This window comes from Capricornis sumatraensis, chromosome 8 (genome assembly GCF_032405125.1).
Source record: "Capricornis sumatraensis isolate serow.1 chromosome 8, serow.2, whole genome shotgun sequence".
NCBI classification, from domain to species: Eukaryota; Metazoa; Chordata; class Mammalia; order Artiodactyla; family Bovidae; genus Capricornis; species Capricornis sumatraensis.
In genome coordinates this window covers 92,049,643-92,071,857 of record NC_091076.1, presented here as the reverse complement: position 1 = coordinate 92,071,857, position 22,215 = coordinate 92,049,643, and the positions used below count along the sequence as shown (strand labels likewise).

The window sequence follows — 22,215 nt, the reverse complement described above, 5'->3', positions numbered from 1 at the left end:
AGTTCTCATTGCAAGAAAAAAAATTGTTTTTGTTTCTTAAAGAAGATCAGTGAACTTGAATATAAACCAGTGGAGACAATAGAAACTGAAGGAAAGAGAGAAAAAGGCTGAAAGAAAAAGACAAAGAACAGAGCCTCAGTGCCCTGTGGTTACTCTCAAGGGGTCTAACATACCACTAGAATTGAAATTCTAGAAGAGAGACTTAGAAAAAAATATTCAGTGAAGCCCAAGGAGAATAAAAGAAAACCCCACCAGAACACATCATGATCAAGTTGCTGAAAGCCAGTGATGAAGAGAAGACATTTTAAAGCATGTAGGAAAAAAAGACAGATTCCATTTAGGGAAATAAAGACAAGAATGAATGCCAGTTCAAACTGAGATGTGTTGTAAGGTTATAGCTGCACTGGATTTACTATAAAAATGCAATCTCATTGATCATTGTGTTGATTACATGTTTAAGTAATATTTTGGAGATTAATATTTTGGGTTAAATAAAATATATTATTAAAACTAATTTTGCCTGATTTTTGGCTTAAAAAGTAAGCTTTTAAAATACAGCTGCTAGAATATTTAAAATTACGTGTGTGAGGAAACAAAATAAACTCATGGACATAGAGAACAGATTTGTGGTTGCCAAGGGGTAGGGCGTGTGGGAGGGATGGATTGAGGAGGTTGGGGTTAGTGGATGCCAACTTGGGGCTCCCCTGGTGGCTCAGATGGTAAAGAATCTGCCTGCAAGGCAGGAAACCCAGGTTTGATCCCAGGGTTGAGAAGATCCCCTAGAGAATGAAATGGCAACCCACTCCATTATTCTTGCCTGGAGAATTCCACAGACAGAGGAGCCTGGTGGGCTACAGTCCATGGGGTCTCAAAGAGTTGGACATGACTGAGCAAATAACACCGGATGCAAACTATTATATATAGGATGAATACACAACAAAGTCCTACTGCATAGCACAGGGAACTATATTCAACACACTATGATTAATCACAATGGAAAAGAATATGATGAAATTACATCTGTGGTTTGTGTTTATGGCTCCCATTCAATTTCTACTGAACAGCATTGCTCCGGAATTCCTGCTTTACTCAGCAGCCAAAATAATCTTTTTGTAAATGTAAGTAAGACCATGGTGCTCTCCTGCTGGAAAATCCTTGGTGGCGTTCTATCCCAGGAGCATCCAATCGTGCACGACTCTTGAGGTCTTTGTTCTTCTTTTTCCCATGCTTGAACAGCTCTTCCTCCGTATCAGTTCAGTTCAGTTTCTCAGTCATATCTGACTCTTTGGACTCTCTTCCCTCCTCAGGGAAGCCTTTCCAAAACACCCTTGCTGAAACAGTAGCACCTGTTCCTCCTCCTACTTATTTGGCTCTTTTTCTCTTCCGCAGTGCTCACCACCAGAGGATATCATAGGTGGTGTCATCACGTGACATTATAGCTAGTGTTCAGTTCAGGTCAGTTCAGTTCAGTCGCTCAGTCGTGTCCGACTCTTTGCAACCCCGTGAACCGCAGCATGCCAGGCCTCCCTGTCCATCACCAACTCCTGGAGTCCACACAAACCCATGTCCATTGAGTCGTTGATGCCATCCAACCATCTTATCCTCTGTTGTCCCCTTCTCCTCCTGCCCTCAATCTTTCCCAGCATCAGGGTCTTTTCAAATGAGTCAGCTCTTCGCATCAGGTGGCCAAAGTGTTGGAATTTCAGCTTCAACATCAGTTCTTCCAATGAACACCCAGGACTGATCTCCTTTAGGATGAGTTGGTTGCAGAGTTAGTGTTACCTCGTCTGTTTTCCTGGAGTGGAAGCTCCTGAGTGTAGGGACTTGTCTTGTTCATCGCTGTATCCCCAGTTCCTAGAACAGAACCATGTCCTTGGAAGGAGCTCAGTGAAGACTTGTTGAGTGACTGAATGAAAGCATGACAGATTCCAAGAGTTGGGAGAAATCCTGCATGGCCAAGTGGAGGGGATGACAGGGGATGGCAGAGGTGCAGATGGGTGAGATGGGAGCCCCAAACAGGAGTGAATGTGTTGCCAAAAAGTTGGACTCTTGTTGGCCAAGATGATAGTAAAACTATGTAAGATTGGAATATTTTGGGTGACAAAGTAGGAGAGATGCCAGAAACTGATTTTCAGCACTCATGGTAGAGGACGTGAGTTTTCAAGGGGTAATGTATGTCTGGGTATTATTACTTTAAAAGTAAGATTTTGTTTATCTATCTATTGGCTGCACCGTGGGGCTTGTGGGATCTTAGTCCCCTGACCAGGGATTGAACCCATGACCTGGTAATAAAAGTACTGAATTCTAATCACTGGACTGCCAGGGAATTCCCTAAAAGCAAGATTTTATTAAGACACAGGCAATGTTCATAAAAGCACTATTTACAATAGCGAAGACACGGAAGCAAGCTAAATGTCCACCAACAGATGACTGGATAAAGAGGATGTGGTGTGTATATAATGGAATACTACTCAGCCATAAAAATGAAAAATGCCATTTGCAGCAACATAGATGGACCCAGAGATTATTACACTAAGTGGAGTAAGTCAGACAGAAAAAGAAAATATCAATGATACTACTCTATGTGGAATCCAAAATATGGCACAAACAGACTCACAGGCATAGAGAGCAGGCTTGTGGTTGCCCGGGGGAGCGGGAGGGATGGAGTGGGACACTCTGCTTCTCCTTCCTGGGATGCGCCTCCTGTTCCAGGTTGTGTCATGGACACCTGGCTCATGCTGTTAGCACTAGGAGGCTCTGTCCCAGGCCCAGACCTTGGGCACAGCCTCTGTCCTGGGCTCTGGCTTTGAGTGGTGGCTGTAGGAAAAGGGCTCCTGGAATAATCCTTAGCTTGGATAGGGGTGTGAGTGAGAGGGGTGGGTTAGATTAGAGATGGATTCATGTGGATGGGGGTGAGTGGATGGGAGCACAGGATTACAATTTAGAAGAGAGAATGAGGAGGGAGAATCAGGCATCAACAGAAGGAGGGCTGAAAAGAAGGCGGCACATTAGGAGGGAAATTAATCAGGATTTGGTGACTGACAGTATTGAAGAGAAGGAAATCGGGGCACCAAGAATGATCCCGAGGCTTTAAAAGAATCGGTGATGTAGCCATCTTTTTGGTCTGTAGGTTCCTTCAGTCCAATGGCACAGAAATGGCCTCTGAACTCTGTTGCTCCACAGTTCATTCAGGGTTTACGGAGACCCCCACAGGGACCCGTCCTGCGCTGCGCTCTGAGGGACACGCTCCCTGTGCTGAGCGCGGGTCTTGTTTTGGAGACAGACACAGCGTGACCACTGCGGCCATCGCGTAAAGGACCGGGTCGCAGGAGTTTTTATGCGGAGACACCTAAGTGGGGTCTCCCGGAAGAACGGGTGTTTGCCAGAGTGGGCAAAGTGAATGAGGGCGGAGGTAAGGCACGAGGAGAGGCTATAAGACGACTTGAAAAATAAGAAAGAAGGTTGTCGAGCGGCTGGTGCACCGGGGGTGTTAGCGCCAGGATCAGAGTGTGACGCGCCAGGCCTGGCAGCGCGTGGAGACCGTACTGGAGTTTGCATTTATCCCCCAATCAACGGGGAAAGACTCAACTCACAGATTAGCTCCCGGGAAGGCAGCCGAAAAGCCTCGGGCTGGAGCGGAACTAGCGGCTGTCCCCCAGTTACAGACCTCCAAGTCCCGGTACCCGAATTCCCGGCCAGCTGCGGCTTTGGGCAAAACCATTCTCCGGAGTCGGAGAGGGGAGAAAAGCCCAGTACTCGGAGCCGAAGTCCGCGGAAACAGCTGGAACATCCACTCGCCTCTTCTCGCTCTTCTCTTACTTTTTGTGCTCCGGCCCGCCCCCATAAACTCATCCCGCTGCGCGTCCCCTCGTCCCGGGCACCACCATTCGCTCTTCGGCCGCCCCCTCCCGCGCGTGGTACGGCCCCGCGGGCGCACGCCCGGACACAGGTTATAAAGCCCCAGCTGCTCGAGTCAACAGGGGACTCAAGATGCGCCCTAAACTGTCGGGGCCGGGTTCTGTCTGGAACCGGCCGGGACCCGGGGATCCGGCGGCAGTAGCCGCAGCTCCTCTACCCGCCACCAATCCGGCTCCGGAGCCCTATGCCGTGCCCGAGCCCGCCTCTGCGCAAGCACCCGCGCCCGGACAGAGAGCAGGATCCGGTTCCACAGCCGTCTCGGGACCCTCAGCCGGGGCTCGCCGCGCACCCGTGGCTGGATCGGAGGCTGGAACCCAGCGGGCATCCGCATTCTCGGCCGTCCAGGGGAATGCCCAGTCCGTACCCAACAACTCGGATGCGTCGCGGACTCGCTTCATATTCCAAGGGCCGCCCTTTGGTCCCCGAGCCACTGGCTTGGGGACTGGAAAGGCGACGAGAATCTTGAAGGCACCGGCTGCCTACGTCGGCCAGCGGCCTGGGGCGTCCGGCCCCGAGCGCGCCGCCTTTATTCGCGAGCTGGAGGAAGGTAAACTTGGTCCCCGGGCCCCCGGAGGAGGACTAGTCGGACTAGGGCAGCAGCAGGGAGGAGGAGGCCCCGTCGGATCCAGGCGCCCGCTGGCACTCAGTTCCACCCCTCCGCCCACCCTAGCGAAGTCACGGCCTGCGGCGCCTCTCGGGGCTCGGCTCCCGCGTATCCTTCCCCGCTTCTCTCGTTCCCAGACTTCCGTCGGTGGGTCGGGCCCCGGGGCCCCCTCTTCGCGCCTGTTGCTGCGGCAGACCTGCGCACTCCAGCGCCCCTCGCGAGGCTACCGCAGTGCCAGGGGAGGGGCGGGGGGCTGCGGGTAAGCGCTGCCGGCTGCCCTCGGAGCCTGCGCCGGTCCGTGGCGCCGGAGACCGGGAGGTGGGTGGGCAGAGGGGGCGGCTTTGCCAACGTCGGGATCGAGATCCGGCTTCCCCCGGCGGTGGGCGGAGCCTCAGACAGAACCTGCCTCTCCTCCTCCCTCCGGAGAAGTCTCCTCCTCCCCGCCTCGCGCAACACGTGAGGCGTGTGACTGCGTCTGTTTTTGAGACCCATGAGGCTCCAGTGAGCTGGCCAGGGCTGCCCTCTGGGTAAGGGATGTTGAGTCAGTCGGCGCTGAACTTCCGCTGGCCACCTCCAATCTCCTAGGTTCCAGGGGCTGTAGGACTGTGATCACAGTACCTCACTTAGCCCCTTTCCTCCAAGGGGGAAAATTTGAGTCTAGTTGGCCCTAGGAGCAGGGAAGGGAGTGCTGACTACGCGGGGCATGGAGAGGATATTGGCGGCAGAAAGGGAATTCCATCTTCATCCTCTTTGCTGGCCCTTGCTGTTGAGGGCAGAGAGCAGTAAGGTGCGTGCCCAGTCGCTTCAGTCGTGTCCGACTCTTTGCGACCCTATGGACTGTAGCCTGCCAGGCTCCTCTGCCCATGGGATTCTCCAGGCATGAATACTGGAGTGGGTTGCCTTTCCCTTCTCCAGGGGATCTTCCCGACCCAGGGATTGAACCCGGGTAGCTTGCATTGTAGGCGGATTCTTTACCGCTGAGCCACCAGGGAAGCCCCCGAACGGGTATTATATGCTCCCTTTTTCCTGACTCGGCTGCCCACTTTTTCCTGCAGTGTTGTGTCCTGACCTACGTCCGCCTGTCAAGAAGATCACCCAAGAAGAGGTCAAAATGATGTCAGGTTTGCTGGAGGAGGTGCATGTTGCCTGCCCTACCCGGGGCCAGCCCCAGTCTCAGCCAGGCTCCCGTTTTCACTCTGTCTGTATGGGTAGGCGTCTTCCCGCCTGGCTATCTCTCTGGGGCCCAAGCCGGAGGTCCCTCTTGTGGAAGACAGGTAGATGTGGGATGTTCAGGCTGGAGAGCTCTTAGCGCCATCCAGTCTGATCTCTTTTTCCATAGGGGGAAACTGAGTCAGGTCCCACAGTGGGTTCATGGTAAGCTCTTGTCTGGTTCCTTGGAGAACTAGGGGATGGAGGGGATTTCCCCGAGTGGCCTTGCTTCCCTCTGACCCCTAGCTTCTCCCACGTGTCTGGGAGACCCCAGCAGCCAGGAACCCTATTCCCCAATGGATGGAGGTCCTTCTGTAGAGAGAGCGGGACCTGAACACGGCAGCCTGCATCGGCCAGTCCCTGGTGAAACAAAACAGCATTCTGTTGGAGGAGAACAGCAGCCGAGGAGGAGGTGCCTGGGTGGGAGGAGCAGGGAGGGGTGTATCTCAGGCCTGCTGCCAACCCACTGTGCCAGGGTCTGTGCCTGCCTCTGCCCGCGCCCGACCCTGGGCTCCTCTTCCCCTGCCAGATTTTACAGACAGCAGGTGAGCCTGCAGGATGACCTCCTTCAGCTGTACTCAGACTCTGATGAGGAGGAGGATGAAGATGAAGAGGAAGAGGAGGAAGAAGAAGAGGAAGAGGAGGAAGAAGAAAAGGAGGAGGGGGATGAAGAAGAGCAGAGGCCTGAGCATCCCTGTGAAGCCTCAGAGCTGTGAGTGTCCTGCCCTTTTTTTTGTTTCAATTTTTCCCATGCCTCATGGCTTTCAGGATCTCAGTTCCCGGACCAGAGATTGAGCCCAGGCCACAGCAGTGAAAACGCCGCATCCTAAGCACTGGACCGCCAGGGGATTCCCCATGAGTGTCCTGCCTTTGCACCGGGGTGGTCCCTTCTCTGAGCTTCAGTTTCCTTGTTTGGAAACAGGGGCGCTGTGTATCTGCCACTGGGGTTGCTGGGGCTAATTGAGGCCACCGCATCAGCCTGGGATTGGTGGGGGTGGGGAAGCCCTGGGTGGGCTGGGGACTGGGTTCCTCAAGCCCGTGCACCCTGACTTCCGTCACTCCCTCTGCTAGGACTCCTGTGACGGAGTCAGAGTCGCACCACTGCCCGCAGCTGGAGGCCCTGCAGGAGGGCTGTGGCTACTGGAGGAGGAGAATGAGCAGCTTCGAGAGGAGGTGAGGATGGGGGAAGAAGGCGTGCTCCTGGGCAGAGGGTGTTGACTCCCCAGCCCCTTCCTTCCTCCCTCCCTCCAGGTCTCAACTCAACGACCTTGAGGAGGAGGAACAGATATTCATCCTGGATTGTGTGGAGCAGTTTTGTACGTGAACCTGTAACTTGGGGTAGGGGCTTGTCCCAAGGTGCAGAGGGAAGAACCCAGGACTTCAAGTCACAGCTCTGACCCTTCCTAGCTGTGTGAGCTTGGACAAGTTCCTTGACCTCTCTGAACCTTCATCTTTAGAATGGGGGTTAGTCATCTTGGCCCTGCTGACCTCTCCAGGGGTTTCGGTTGAGAAAGTGCTTTGTGCAAACAGTTAAGAGCTATACAGGCACTCTGGGGCTCCCTTAAGCCTGCCTCCTCTTGTTATCGGGGGAGGGCCAGGGAGGGGGTCCCCCATCCCCCCAGAGGCTGTGCCTGGACCATGCGGTTATGAAGATGAGTGAGACAGTGTTTGTCCTCGAGGTGGCAACAGCAGAACATCAGCTGGAGCGAGGTGGTGTTGCCCTCACCCCAAATCTGGCCTTCCTCCCCTCGGGTTCCCTGAATGACCCCCTGGGGCCAGGCCCCTGGAGTAGGGGTCCTCACATTCTGCTGCTTCTGGCTCCTAGGAAAGGCTCAAGTCTCCTTCCTCTTCCCCACCCCAGCTACCTCTCGCCCTGGCCACCTGTTACATGGGCTCTCTGCCTCCATTCCTGCTCTTCCAGGCCCTTCTGCACACAGCTCAAAGTGGTTTTCTAAAGCCAGGCTATTGTTCCTCTGCCTAAAACGCCCAAGTAACTCCCTATCGGCCAAAGGATAAACCCCACCCTCCCTAACCCAGCCCTAGTCATCTGGGCCCTGCCCACCGCTCCAGCACTCTCCCCTGGTGTCGGGTGGCCCACTCTGGGCCCCTCCACACTCTGCCTGGGCCTTGTTGCTGCTGCTGCTTGGTGAGACCTACTTGCCCTGTGGCGGTCCTAGCTTCACAGATCTTGCCAGGCTGGACTGGGTGCGGCAGCTGGGACCCCGGATGCACCCTCTACACTTGCTGCACCTTAGTTCATAACTTGCACTGTTGTGATTTGTTTTTCCCTCAGTCTCCACATTCACCTTGAGCTCAGTGTGGGCTGGGGCCGGTCTTGCTGACCGCTTCCCCAGCACCCTGCTCTGTGTCAGTCAGTAAACGTTTATTGGAAAGAAGACCCGAGTGAGGGATGTTAAGACCCATGGGACCTTGGGTACCTGGCGGGGTGCAGGCAGACAGGGGCATCTGGGAGACTGAGGGCCCCTGGGAGCCAGGGCTGACTTTTCCCCGCTCTTCCCCCGTGGAGGCCAGCCAGCAAATGGCCGAGCTGTCGGAGGTGCTCGCTCTCAGGATGGAGAACAGCAGTGGGGGGAGGTCGCCCAGCTGCAGGGCCGGGTCATGAAGCTACAGCGCTGCTCCCGGTCGGTGCGTCGGGGCGTATGCGGGGCTTCCTCCTCCTGTCACAGCCCCCTGGAACCCATGCCCCCTTCTCCCTGCCCCCACCCAGGGGACTCAGCTTAGAGGCCTCTCTCTTGTGTCAGAGTCAGAGTTGGAGGAGACATCAGGGAGCCTCTCGTCCTGTCCCCTTGTCCCAAGTCGGGGGCTGAGCCTAAAGAGAGACACGGTGTTCCCAGGAAACAGGCCACGTGACTCCACCTTCTTTGGCCTTGTCCCATGTGACTTCTGTTTTAAAGAGATGGTGACACCCACTGATGTGCCTGGGGAGACTTGCTGGCAGCAGGGGCTGCAGGGGTGTGGGGAGACCTGGGGTGGGGTTTCACTGGCCTTGGGTCCTTCCAGTGTGGGGCTGAGACTGAGAAGTTGCAGAAGCAGCTGGCTTTGGAGAAAGAAATCCAGATGAAGCTCCAGGATAAGGTGAGGCTTCCCCCGAGCTCCCAGCACCCTTGGGTGGCTGCCTGAGTCTAACCAGCTCCTTGAACAGGGGCTGATGCTGTCCTTTCCACATACTCAGGTTCTGACACAGGGCCTGGCAGGTAGCAGTTCAGTTGGGGCCTGAATGGAGTAGAGTCCAGGGGTCACCGTGTGTCATTATATGGGTCTAGAGTCTGGGCCCGTTGCCTCTTTGCCCAGGCTTCCCGGCCACTTTGGGAGAAAGTGGGCAAGGCGTCCGGGCTGGGTGCGCCTGGGTCCCGTCAGAGCCTGTGGGTGGGTTCCCAGCTGCAGCACCTGCAGGGGAAGTACTCAGAGTGTGGGGACATGCTGATGGAAGCCCAGGAGGAGGTGAAGACCCTCCGCCAGCAGGCCCCGGCATCTGCAGGCTCCGTCACCCACTACACGTACACTGTACCTCTGGTGAGGCCCCCGGCTCCTGCCTGTTACCTCTGTGTGCCCTGTGTCTATCTGCAGTTCCTTCCTGGGCCTGGAGGTGTGTGTGTGGGGTCTTCTGCTGAGATCTTCTGGTAATGTCCCCCCTCTCCGTCCATAGGAAGCACTTCCTGATTTCCAGGAGACCCCGGCTGAGGAGCTCAGAATGTCTATAAGGAGGATTATCTCAGACCCTGTGTTTTTTATGGAAAGGTGCGTGTGTCCCTTGCCTGCCCCACACTCACTCTTGCCTACCTGGTCAGCAGCAGCCTTTCTGGTAATGGGAGGGGTTTGCTCGATCACCCTCCTCCCCCGCCGTGGTTTCATTCCTCCTGCCTCATCGGTCCCTGGCCCTTCCACTCAACACCAGTCCTCTGTGTCCATGTTCTGGGTCTGTCACTTCTCCCTGGGATTTTTCTGCACCGTGGGTCCCCAGGGATTTCACACTTTCAGCTTCCCATTGCCTTGGGACAGCAAAGGCCCTTTTCTCTTTTGAAGGAATTATGAAGTGACTCCAGAGGAGACATCAGACCTGGGGTAAGCCGACCAGGATCTCCCTCTTCACTTGCTCTCACTTTTCAGCATCCAGACAACCCCCTGCCACTGGCTTTGTGATCCTTCAGCCCTGGAGAAGTTCTGGCTCTCGGGCCGACTGGGCTGAGATGTTCTGGGAGGGAGACTCTCTAACCCTTTGCCTTCAAAACTTGCCCCATAGGTGGCCCTCTGATTAGAGGCCTCTCCAAGCAGGTACTGAAGCCTTCGCTTCTCCCAACCAGAGCCTAAAAGGCAAATGGGCACTGGCCTAGGAGCCAGGAACGCTGGGACTAAGTCTCAGCTTGAGCCCTTTACTGGCTGTGTGTCCTTGGACAAATCACTTGACCTGTCTGAGCCTTACTAATATGGATTTGTTCCTACGGCAACTAGACCTGGGATGGGTTATGAAAGTTGAATAATGAAGGAAGAGGGCAGAGGAGATGTTATTGCTAGTCTGTTCTATGCAGCAGGGTGAAGTTACTGGGGGAAGGGGGGCTTGTGCAGTGTTGGGGACCATTCTTGTTTTTGCCAGGGCCATGGGCTGGGTGTTTGAGGCCTTGAGGCTTGTACCCAGCTGCCTTCTCCCTTGGTTGGGACAGAACTTGGGAGTAACCATCAGGGTCTGTGTAGAGCCTGGGGTTGAGTGGGAGCCCTGGTGGCTGGAGCCCCCGGGTGCAGATGAAGGGGGAGGCTCTGGTTTAGAGGGGGTAGGAAAAGACTTTCCTGTCTGCCTGCCCAGATATGAGCTTCGCTACAGAGAGGAGAGAGCACAAGAGCAGGGGCTCGAGGCTGGGGAGGGGCTGATGCCAGCGAGGATTTTGTGCCTGTGGAAGAGCTGGTGCCCGAGGAGCAGCTGGGGGCTGTAGAAGAGGCAGTGCCAGCTGAGGAGAGGATAACAGAAGAGGCGGAACTGGTGTCTGAGGAAGCTGAGGCCTGGGAGGACCTGGAGCCGAAGGTAGATGAAGCGACTCAGATGAACATGGTGACCTCAGCCCTGGAGGCCAGCGGCTTGGGCCCCTCACACCTGGACATAAAGTGTGTCCTCCAGCAGCTGGCCGACTGACAGGATGCCTATTTCAGGCTGCAGCTGAGGCAGAAGATGCTCCAGAAAGGTGAGTGTTCCCATGGGGCCTCCCTCTGGCCAGCCTGACAAGCTGCAGATCATCAAGCTGACGAAAGGTGAGGGTAGGTGAGCCCTTCAAGGGCTTACTTACCCCAGCCCAGGCCCACCCAGCATGCTGATTTGCATGGACTTTGCATATCATTTACATAGACCCCTCAGGTCCCCAGCAGTGGGAACTGTGGCCCTGATGCTTATTTTCATGGTATTTGCATAGGATTCCAGTTCTCCACCCTCTGATCCTGGGGGTTGGGCTGGGGGTCAGGGCTGGGCTGCAGCCTCCCGCTGTGCCTCAGCTTCCTGTCTCTGCCTGCCCCCTTCCCCTGTACCCCACCCTACCTCCCCAGTTCCCAAGGCCCCCCAACCCTGCAGCAGTGGCAGCAGCAGGCCAAAACAAACATGGGGGGTGGGATTCTGGAACCCGGGGTGCCAAACCAGGACTTATGGAGGCTGGAGGAGGAAATGGCCAGCCATACTCCCAAAGCCTGGGAGGAAGGGGGGCCTTCTTGGACCCCCCAGGCAATTGGGATTAGGGCCTCTGACAGCAAGGGCCACAGTCCTCTGAGTCTGAAGGTGTGCTAGGGTCTCCTATAGGGTGGGTCCAGTAAGGGTCTCCTCTCCCCAGCTGGAAGCCCCAGAGGCTGGTGCAGCATCCAGTGAGTACAGGCCATGTCCTGGGCGGTGAGAACCCTCCCTTGAGGAGCTGATGGAAATAATCAAAGATGATTTAGTGGCTCAAATTTTCTTTAATCCTCACACCCCTGTAGGTAGGTATTATCCCCATTTGGTGAGAAACTGAGGTTCAGAGAGCAGAGTGATTTGCTCGAGGTCACTGAAGCTCTTTTCTTCCCTGCTATGCCATAATGCCTCCCCTTTCCCGTCCCTCTTCTCTAACCTGGTCTTTGTGCCTCCTTGGCCTGCTGGGTCTGCTGTGAAATTTATAACCTGTCGGCAGCCGCATCATTCTATCTGGACTGCCCTGACTCGGATGGCCCTTTGGTCACTGCCGGGTGGCCTCATCGGGGTTGCCCCGTACGGTTGTGCAGGTTATACTCTGAATGGTGACCACTATGGCTGGGCAGTGGACAGCCTGCATACGTATCAACAGCTTCTGTCTCTTTCTGATGTAGCTGAGCAGACCCAGCCCCTGTGTGCTGCCCAGGCCAAGCCTGTGGTCCTCAGGCCTCCAGATCACATCCCCTCCCTTCTCTTCCAGGCTTTGCTGTTCCCCAGCAGCCTGCAGAGGCCCCACAGACTGCCTGAGGCCCTTCCTTCTGCTGCCTGCCCAAGCCCCACTCTCCCCAGACACCAATTCCCATGCTCCAAAGCAGGACCCCTGATCTGTCACCAGCTCACTCCAGACAAGCCTGGACTGGAACTTGAGGGCCCAAGCCTCAAGCCTCTTCTGGGAGAGGCTGAAGGAACCTCGGCCCTTGTTCTGCAGCTGGTGCAAAACCTGTGGCTGTTGGACCTGGGTCACGTGGTGGCTCTGGGGGTGAAGAAGCCCAGGGGGAGGCCCCACCAGCTACCAGACCCAGCTGGATCTCCTGTTCTTGGCTCTTTCTTCCCAGTTCCTAATTACTCTTTGTAACCGGAAGTGTCTGTCTGTGTGGGTGAGGACTCCCTCTGCCTGGTGGGGGCCTCCCCACCCCATCTCCTCTCCTCCCCACCTGTGACCTGTGAGTATCCAGGCCCCCTCCCAAGGCCCCGTCATGCACCCACATCTTCCCCTCAGTGCCCCTTGTTTCCTTGTTTTGGGTATTTTTCCCTCTCCCCATCTTTACTTTCAGAAAGTGGAGTCGGGGCCCGGGACCCCGCTGCTCTCTGCCCTGATCCCCACAGTGCTTCTCACGCTCCTGTTGCTTGTCAGTCTGTGTACGTGCTGGTGCAGGAAATAAAGGACCTGTGTGCTACCTGGCCCAGCCTCTGCCGTCTTTCTCAGGGAGTGCACATGAGTGTGTGTGTGTGTGCATGAGCATGCGTGTGCGTGTCTGTGTGCGTGTGTGCATGCACTTCAGTGGGGTAAAGCTGTGGAGAGAGGATGGGCTCTAGTGTTGAATGATGTGCTGCGGGCTTTGATTAAATACATAATTGTAGCCACAAATCTTCTGGCGTGGGTGATATGATAAATGATCGTCAGGTGATGAAGCTGACGTCCAGGCAGGTAAAGTTACCCTCCCAAAGGTCCAACAGGGCCTTTGCTGGTGGCTCAGTGGTAAAGAATCTGCCTGCCAGTGTGGGAGACACAGGTTTGATCCCTGATCTGGGAGAATCTCACATGCTGAGGGGCAGCTGAGCCTGTGCCCTAGAGCCTGGGAGCTGCAGGCACTGAAGCCCATGCGCCCTAGAGCCTGGGAGCTGCAGGCACTGAAGCCCATGCGCCCTAGAGCCTGGGAGCTGCAGGCACTGAAGCCCATGCGCCCTAGAGCCTGGGAGCTGCAGGCACTGAAGCCCATGCGCCCTAGAGCCTGGGAGCTGCAGGCACTGAAGCCCATGCGCCCTAGAGCCTGGGAGCTGCAATGGGAGAGGCCGCTGCAGTGAGGAGCCTGCGCACCGTAACCAGAGGGTAGCCCCTGATTGCCACAACTAGAGAAAAGCCTGTGTGGCAACGAGGGCTCGGCACAGCCAAAAATAAATAAAAATTAAAAAGAGTTAAACGGCTGCTCGTAGATCTTTGAACGCAAGCCCTTGGGTCTTCAGAGCCCGAGTTAGACAGCCCTCCTTCCCTGATCCCTTCTGCTCCTGGGATCCTGCCCTGATGCCCAGCTGCGAAGGGTGAAGCAAGGAGAGTCACCTCTGTCTTAGGTAGAGGTCCCCCAGAACAGCATGTGAAAATGAGTCGTTTCTTCCATTAAAGGAGGCTGTTAGACTGATTCTTGCCAAGGCAGGATTCTCAAACATGGAAGCAGAGAGGGGCAGAAAACAAGGTGAGATCAGACTCCCAGAAATTTGGTAACGAGTCTGCCTTGAAATGTTCAATTTCCAGTCTATCATTTTGGAAAGCAACAGCTCAGTTCTCAGAGAGGTTTAGTCATGTTCTCATTTTCGGTGAAGGTGTTTCCAGAGCATTGATAATAAGGATTTTAATCATGAAGGAAAAAAACAAGTTGTTTATTTAGAAGATGATCCCAGGAAGCCCTCTTGGGGCAGAGTAGGGAACTGAGAGCAGAAGGGAGCTAACGATGGTACTTACCTGATGGTCCAGGGATTAAGACTCCAAACTTCCACTGCTGGAGGCATGGGTTCGAGCCCTGTTTTGGGAACCAAAATCACACTGGCTGTGCAGCGCTGCCAAAAAAATGGAGGCTCAGTCATACTGGGGAACCCTGGAGGAAGAGCAGCCTGTTGCAGCTTTGAGTGTTGTCTGTGGACCAGCATCATTAACATCCCCTGGAAGTTAATCAGAAGTGCAGAATCTCGGGTCCCACCCCACGCCTATATTGTCAGCGTCTGCATGTTGACGAGGTCCTCAGGTAATGCGCATGCATATTAAAGTTGGAAACACACAGATCTAGAACCCATTTCAGTTATCCCATCCTAGAGGCGTGGAAACTAGGGCAGGCCTCCACCAAGACTCAGTCATCGTTGGCTAAGGGCTGCTCCTGGGGGCGTTAACTCTCTGGTGCTCTGGTCTCTCAGAACATGTGCTGGGAAAAGCCTTCTGGCAGAGACTAGCTGTGTTTGTCATGGACCATGGTCAGCGTGCGCTGACCATGTGCTGAGGGTGTGGGCAGGTCACTGACAGGGTCTGCTACAGTCCAGATCCTGTGCCTCTCAGATGCACTCAAGTCCTATGTGGAATTCACTCTGGCCTGGCATTGCTTGTTTAAGATGCTGGCTGATCACAGTATCTTATAAAGAAGAATTACATCTGGAAGATGAGTGGTATACGCTGTGGTCCCCAGTGCTGCAGTTGATCCTGAATCCCTAAATGATATTTCTCATCTCCTTCCCCTACCACCCTTCTCTTTTGGCCGGCACTTCAGCTGGTCCAGGTTGCTTTCCTGGCTGAAGTAATCTACGTCTTCATTCCTGAGAGGTCTGAACACTAGGTCGTTGGCCCTGGTCAGGCTATTGTTGGAGCGACTGCGTGTTTATGGTTCTCACCAGGCAGGAAGCCCCAGGACACAGCTCAGTGAATCCCCCTGAGCGCCAGACCCTAAATACTCCTTCCTGTCCCCCATACGAGGCAGGGATGCTAGCTCCTTGTGTTAATCAGGGCCGGTAACCCTGGCTAGTACTCGACTTTTGCCTGATAGTTTAATGGCATGAAAAGCCCCAAATGCAGGAAATCCCTATAACTTTATTTTTAATTTTTTTTCTTTATTTCTGTTTTTGGCTGTGCTGTGTAGCTTGCATGTAGGATCTTCGTTCTCTGACCAGGGATCAAACATGGGCACCCTGCTTTGGAAGTATGGAGTTCTAACCCCCTGGGCTGCCAGGGAATTCCCAAGCCCCTGTAACTTCTTAATTTATTTTGAAAACATTTTTATCTTATACTGGGGTATAGCCAATTGACAAACAATGTTGTGATAGTTTCAGGTGAACAGTGCAGGGACTCAGCCATACATATACATGTATCCATTATCCCCCCAACTCCCCTCCCATCCACTCTGCCACATAACATTGAGCAGAGTTCCATGTGCTCTACAGTAGATCACTGTTGGTTATCTATTTTAAATATAGCAGTGTGGACATGTCTATCCCAAACTTCTTAATTATCTCTTCCCCTCATTTTCCTCCCTGCAGCCCCACACAACCATAAGCTCCTTCTCTAATTCGGTGAGTCTGTTTCTGTTTTGTAAATTCATTTATATAATTTCTTTTTAGATGACACATATAAAGGATGTCATAAGATATTTCTCCTTCTCTGTCTGACTTACTTCACTTAGTATAACTCTCTAGGTCCATCCACCTTGCTGCAGATGGCATTATTTCATTCTTTTTAATGCAAGCCCCTGTAACTTTAGATTTAGGAGAATCTTTACTGTTTTCCTTGGTGGAAACATTTCCTGCCAGGAACCAGGATTTCTAGTCCAAAACTGTCCAGAATCGTGGGGAGAGGAAGTACACATTTCTGAGGTGGTTGCCTGGCAGCGATGGTCATGGGGCCACTTTCTGCTTGGTTCCTGGCTTCATGTGTTCTAGCTGTCAGAAATACAGAACTGTTTAAGAACCTCTGATTCAAAGTACATTCTGGATCCCCACCTCCAGTGTCCAAGTTAGTGCCTTAATGGCACCTTTAATTCCAATCTTTTGGAGGTTCCTTAAAAAGCTAAACATAGAGTTGCCATACAATCCAGCAATCCCACTCCTGGGCATGTATCAAGAGAAAACTCTAATTTCGAAAGACTCATGCTGTGTTCATAGCTGCACTATTTACAACAGCCAAGACAGGGAAGCAACCTAAATGTCCATCAACTAATGAAAGAATAGTGATTATGTGACACGTATATACAATGGACTATTACTCAGCCATGAAAAGGAATGAAACAGTGCCATTTGCAACAACATGGATGAACCTAGAGATTATTAAGTGAAAAAGGTCAGAAAGAGGAAACCAAATACCGTATGATATCACTTCAGGTGGAATCTAAAATACAACACAAATGAACCTATCCACAAGACAGAAACAGACTCACAGACACAGAAAACAAACTTATGGGGAATTCCCAGGGCTTAGGACTCAGCGCTTTCAGTGCCATGTCCCAGGTTTGATCCCTGATCACAAGCCCCACTAGGATCCTGAAAGCACCACAGTGAGGCCCAAATAAATAAATCCCCTACCTCATTAAAAAAAAACTTACAGTTATCAAAGGGGAAAAGGGTTGGGATAAATTAGGAGTTTGGGCCTAGCAGATACACACTGTGTGTGTGTGTGTGTGTGCGCTAAGTCGTGTCCAACTCTTTGCAACCCCATGGCCTGTGCCTGCCAAGCTCCCCTGTCCATGGAATTTCCTAGGCAAGAATACTGGGGTGCATTGTCATTTCCCTTATTCTAGGAAATCTTCCCGACCCAGATATGGAACCCATGTCTTTTGTGTCTCCTGCATTGGCAGGCGGCTTCTTTACCAGTGCGCCATCTACTATATAAAACATATATAAACAACAAGGGCCTGGATAGCACAGGGAAGTATATTCAATCAGTTCAGTTCAATTCAGTTACTCAGTTGTGTCCGACTCTTTGCGACCCCATGAACTGTAGCACACCAGGCCTCCCTGTCTATCACCATCTCCTGGAGTTCACTCAAATTCACGTGCATCGACTTGGTGATGCCATCCAGCCATCTTATCCTCTGTTGTCCCCTTTTCCTCCTGCCCTCAATCCCTCTCAGAATCAGAGTCTTTTCCAATGAGTCAACTCTTCGCATGAGGTGGCCAAAGTATTGGAGTTTTAGCCTCAGTGTCAGTCCTTCCAATGAACACCCAGGACTGGTCTCCTTTAGGATGGACTGGTTGGATCTCCTTGCAGTCCAAGGGACTTGCAAGAGTCTTCTCCAGCATCACAGTTCAAAAGCATCAATTCTTTGGCACTCAGCTTTCTTCACAGTCCATCTCTCACATCCATACGTGACCACTGGAAAAACCATAGCCTTGACTAGATGGACCTGTGTTGGCAAAGTAATAGCTCTGCTTTTTAATATGCTATCTAGGTTGGTCATAACGTTCTTTCCAAGGAGTAAGCATCTTTTAATTTCATTGCTGCAGTCACCATCTGCAGTGATCTTGGAGCCCCCAAAAATAAAGTCTGACACTGTTTCCACTGTTTCCCCATCTACTTCCCATGAAGTGATGGGACCAGATGCCATGATCTTCGTTTTCGGAATGTTGAGCTTTAAGCCAACTTTTTCACTCTCCTCTTTCACTTTCATCAAGAGGCTTTTTAGTTCCTCTTCACTCTCTGCCATAAGGGTGGTGTCATCTGCATATCTGAGGTTATTGATATTCTCCTGGCAATCTTGATTCCAGCTTGCACTTCTTCCAGCCCAACGTTTCACATGATGTCCTCTGCATACAAGTTAAATATCTCGTAATAAACCACAGCGGAAAAGGATATGTGTACGTGTGTCTAATTGAACAATTTTGCTGTACGCTAGAAGTGAACACAACAGTATCAATAAACAATACTTCAATTAAATAAAAATCTTGAAATCCAGGTTTCCAGGAATCCTTTGGGCTGGAAGAAGGACCTCTATCTTGTCAAACGGGAGAAGCTTACCTTTACCTGGAGAGTGCAAAGGTTCCATGAGGCTGATGCCTCCTACAATGATGCTTCTTGAGCTTTGCACCTGCCTCCCTTAAGGGCTTCTAAATCAAAAGCTAACATCAGGTCCTAGCATGTGGAGAAGTACTGCCCCACATAACTGAAGAAAGGGATTGTTCACCCCCAAATGCTGCAGGATCTGAATAACCTGAATAATACGTGTCAGCAGGAACCAGGACAACATACATGGAGTGGATTGTTGAGGTTGGTAGATCCAGGAGGATGAACTGCAGAATGGTAGAATGATTGGCTAGGGGAATGTGAAAGTGTTGGCTGCTCAATAGTGTCCGACTCTTTGTGACCCCATGGACTGTAGCCTGCCAGGTTCCTCTGTCCATGGGATTTCCAATGGACAAGTAGGAATTTCCATTTCCAAGTAGGTTGCCATTTTCTTCTCCAGGGGACCTTCCCAACCCAGGGATCAAACCCCAGTCTCCTGAATTACAGGCAGATTCTTTACAATCTGAGCCACCAGGGGAAAGTTTATTTTACTTTATTTTGGCTGTGCCATGTGGCTTGTGGGATCTTAGTTCCCCAACCAGGGATCGAACCTGGACCACATCAGTGAAAGCACAATGTCTTGACCACTGGGTCACCGGGGGATTCCCAGGGGAGAGTTTATTGATATAAGCGTCAAGGGTGCTCTCTTATGACTCAGGATTTAATTTCCTGGCAAAGACACTTGAAGCCTAATGCCTCACTGGGAATGACTCCTTGAAGCTCAGACAAAACAACAGTCTACAGCAATTGAGTTGAAGACTTCTGAATTGCCTCAGCAGAGTATTGAGGAAGGAGTCAAAAGGCTCAGAGAGTCAGGCTCACTAGAATGGAGTTGTGACGTAAGATGAGAAAATCCACAGATGATTGTGACATTTCAGGGTTATGAGCATCCCACTTAACACAGCAATGGAGTCTGACTGGTGCAGGACCCGATCTCAGAATCCCATCACAAGAGTTTGCTTCCAGTTCCCCTAGTACCCACTGTCTTGGCATGAGTCCCCCCGGATGCAGACTGGGAGATAAGGATTTGAGAGCAAGTATTTATCTGAGTGGTCATCTCAAGAAACACCAGGAGCAGCCTGAGGATATGAGACGGAAGAGAAGGGAGCCAAGAAAGGACATTGCTGATCAGGTTACTGTTACAGGTAATTAGGGCTGAGTCCTGCTGAGGATCTCTGCAAGGCAGAGTAGCATACATTTCAGAATTAACCACCCCAGCGGTGAGGGAGCAGGGGCATTTCTTTTTAAAGATTTTTTTTTAATGTGGACCATTTTTGAAGTCTTTATTGAATTTGTTACAATATTGCCTCTGTTTTTGTTTCTTGGCCACAAGGCATGTGGGATCCTAGCTCCCCCACCAGGGAGGGAGCCTGTAGCCTTACACAGGAAGATGAAGTCTTAACCACTGGACTGTCAGTGAAGTCCCAGAGGTGGGGTATTTATCATCCAACTTTCAATCTGTCATTGACTGAGAGATGCTTCCAGAGGCACTAACTCCCCGGAATTTCCAGGCTGCTTTACATTGCCAAAACCCTCAGGTGGAGAGTAGCAAGTGACCATGGCAGGATGCTGTGACAGGCATAAGAGCAGTAGCGGAATATGAATGAGATGCCAAGTGTGTGTGCCAGCCGCTTGCCTATCCATGTGATAAATATTTATGGGGTACCTCCTGTTCTGGCACTGGGATACAGCAGGGAAGAAGGACATACGGTCCTCACCCTTACAGAGTTTCCCTTCTGACTGAGGAGGCAGAGAATAAACTGGCAAACAAAACAACTAGAGATTGTGAAGTGTGCTCCACGAACAATACTGTGCTATGATTAGAGACGACTGGAGGCTGTGTGTGAAGGGTGAGGAGCAGAAAGAGTGAGCTTCTCGGGAAAAGGCCTTTCAACCAAGACCCGGGAGAAAAAGAGGAGCCAGGCATGTTCATGCCCAGGGAAAAGCTTTCCAGGCACGGGGAACAATGAGAACAAAGGTTCAGAGCGGGAGAGAGCATGGTGTGTTTGAGTGGCAGAAAGGAAGAGGCGGGAGGAAGGAAATTTGGCATCCATGAGGGGGATGAAGACGGCAGGGCTAGATCTGAAGGCTTCGCCAAGGATCCTAGGTTTCTTGTTTTGGCTGGACCGCTCAGCATACAGGATCTTAGTTCCCCAACCCAGGATTGAATTTGTGTACCCTGTAGTGGAAGCAGAGTCTTAACCACAGGACTGCCGGGGAAGTCCCAAAGAGCCTAAGTTGTATTCTAATTGCAATGGGAAGCACTGGAGGGTTGACTGGAGTGGTGTGATTTGATTCTCTTTTAGAAAGCTCACTCTGGTTGTGACACAGCTGTCTATTCTCCCAAACACAATATAGAGTGATTTTTTTTTTTTTTTTTTGGCGGGGGAGCTGCGTGGCATGTGGGATCTTAGTTCCACAACCGGGGATTGAACCCACATCTCCCTTGCACTGGAAGCGCAGTCTTAACCATCGGACCACCAGGGAAGTCCCTGCACTATAGAGTCTTGTTCCGTGCTAGGCTCTGGGGACACGGAGGAGATGTGGCCATGGTCTCTGCCCCTGGAGTAGTACTCAACCCTCCTCCCCAGCTCAGCCCTGCCCCAACCTGCATCCCCTGCCCTGTGACACTTGACACAACTTGATCCATTGGAAGCTAGTTTATTTTGATGTGTGTTTCATGGGGCTGGGCTGGGCCGGGAGGTGACTGGGCTCCAAAGCTCAGTTCTCAGGGATGTTGGTCCCCTTCCTCAGCACTGCGGCGGCCGAAGTCCATCCATCCATATGCGGCTTCCTCTTCCTCCACCCACGGCCCCTGCTTCTTGGACAGGTCTGAGGGTCAGAGGTGGGAGAGGAGGTGAGGATGGGGGAAAGGACACCTAGGCTCTAGAGACCGTGGCCAGGACCACCAGGCTTTGGGTGCTTTGGCCAAACCAGGCAGGGCGAGGCAAGCAGGGATGGTTGTCAGCAGCTCCTACCTGCGACCATGTGTGGCGGATCCTGAAGCTCCAGCTGCCTGCGGGGGTGCGAGGCTGGGCCCAGCCGGTCCATCCTGAGCGGCTCCTGGCCCCTATTGGCCCCTGGAGCGACAGGCACGTCTTGCAGCGGGGAGTGGGGTTTCCAAGAAGCTTCGCAGAAGGCGGCCAGAGCCAGCACCAAGATCAGCGCATGTGCACACAGTCGCTGCATCTTGTCTGCAGAGGAGAGAGGGACTGAGCTTAAAGGTGGGGTTGTCCAGGCACCTGGAGGCAGGGTGGACCCTCCTCCCTGCTGACAGGCCGGCAATTCTCCATGGGCTTGTGGACCGTTCCTCCTGGTCCTACCATCTCCTTCCCTGACTCCTCCAATCTCAACCTTTGCCTTTTTTAAAGGCAAGGAATTTATAACTCAGAGCAAGGCTTTCCAAACAGTTCTGTAGAATTTGAGGCCATGTGAGTGGCTCTATAATGTTTAAGTCTTGCGGTTTAAGTGAACTTCTAAATACTAATATGGATGGGATATACACACTCAGAAGCACACAGCATCTCTTTGAAGCCCACAGCAACTTCACCGCATGGTGGGGTCACACTGTGGTAGGGAAGTTTCTCCTGCCATTCTCATTTAACTAAGGACTATCCTCTGATTCTTTCCAGGTGATGCTAGTGGTAAAGATCTCGCCTGCCGATGCAGGAGACATAAGAGACACGGGTTCGATCCCTGGGTCAGGAAGATCCCCTAGAGGAGGGTACGGCTACCCACTCCAGTATTCTTACCTGGAGAACCCCCACGGTCAGAGGAGCCTGGTGGGCTACAGTCCATGGGGGTCGCAAAAAGCTGGACATGAACAAAGTGACTTAGCATGCACATCTCCTTTGATTACAGTCTACCAGTTGAAAAAAAAAGACCCTGAAACTGTTACCATTTGCAGCTCTGTATCAAGGTGAGCCAAGTTTGGGAAAACCAGAATACAAAAATAAAATGGATGCTCAAACAAATCTAAAATTCTATTCTGAGGATTCAACAGTTTCATGTTCTTTCAGC

At 52.5% G+C, this 22,215-nt stretch overlaps 2 protein-coding genes across 2 annotated transcripts; one reads left to right on the top strand and one right to left on the bottom strand.

Annotated features, from left to right (window-relative positions):
- Positions 1-3,990: 3,990 nt before the first annotated feature.
- HAP1 (huntingtin associated protein 1) lies at positions 3,991-10,984 on the top strand. Its single transcript, XM_068977480.1, is given in 17 exon segments — positions 3,991-4,465; positions 5,578-5,657; positions 5,978-6,140; positions 6,233-6,447; positions 6,819-6,858; positions 6,861-6,905; positions 6,982-7,047; positions 7,432-7,441; positions 8,264-8,310; positions 8,313-8,377; positions 8,753-8,827; positions 9,110-9,265; positions 9,399-9,490; positions 9,776-9,814; positions 10,551-10,615; positions 10,618-10,938; positions 10,941-10,984. Coding segments are annotated over 17 exon segments (1,998 nt in total).
- A 9,939-nt stretch (positions 10,985-20,923) lies between these two features.
- On the bottom strand, positions 20,924-21,384 carry GAST (gastrin). Its single transcript, XM_068975833.1, has 2 exons — positions 21,174-21,384; positions 20,924-21,027 (listed from the first exon to the last, which is right to left on the bottom strand). Exons 1-2 carry the CDS (start codon positions 21,382-21,384, stop codon positions 20,924-20,926), a joined length of 315 nt encoding a protein of 104 aa, XP_068831934.1.
- Positions 21,385-22,215: the final 831 nt, after the last annotated feature.

Coding starts and splice junctions, on each gene's coding strand:
- GAST (XM_068975833.1), bottom strand. CDS start 21,384: ATGCAGCGACTGTGTGCACATGCGCTGATCTTGGTGCTGGCTCTGGCC. Junction 21,028..21,173: donor TCCGCCACACATGGTCGCAG/GTAGGAGCTGCT, acceptor TCTGACCCTCAG/ACCTGTCCAAGAAGCAGGGG.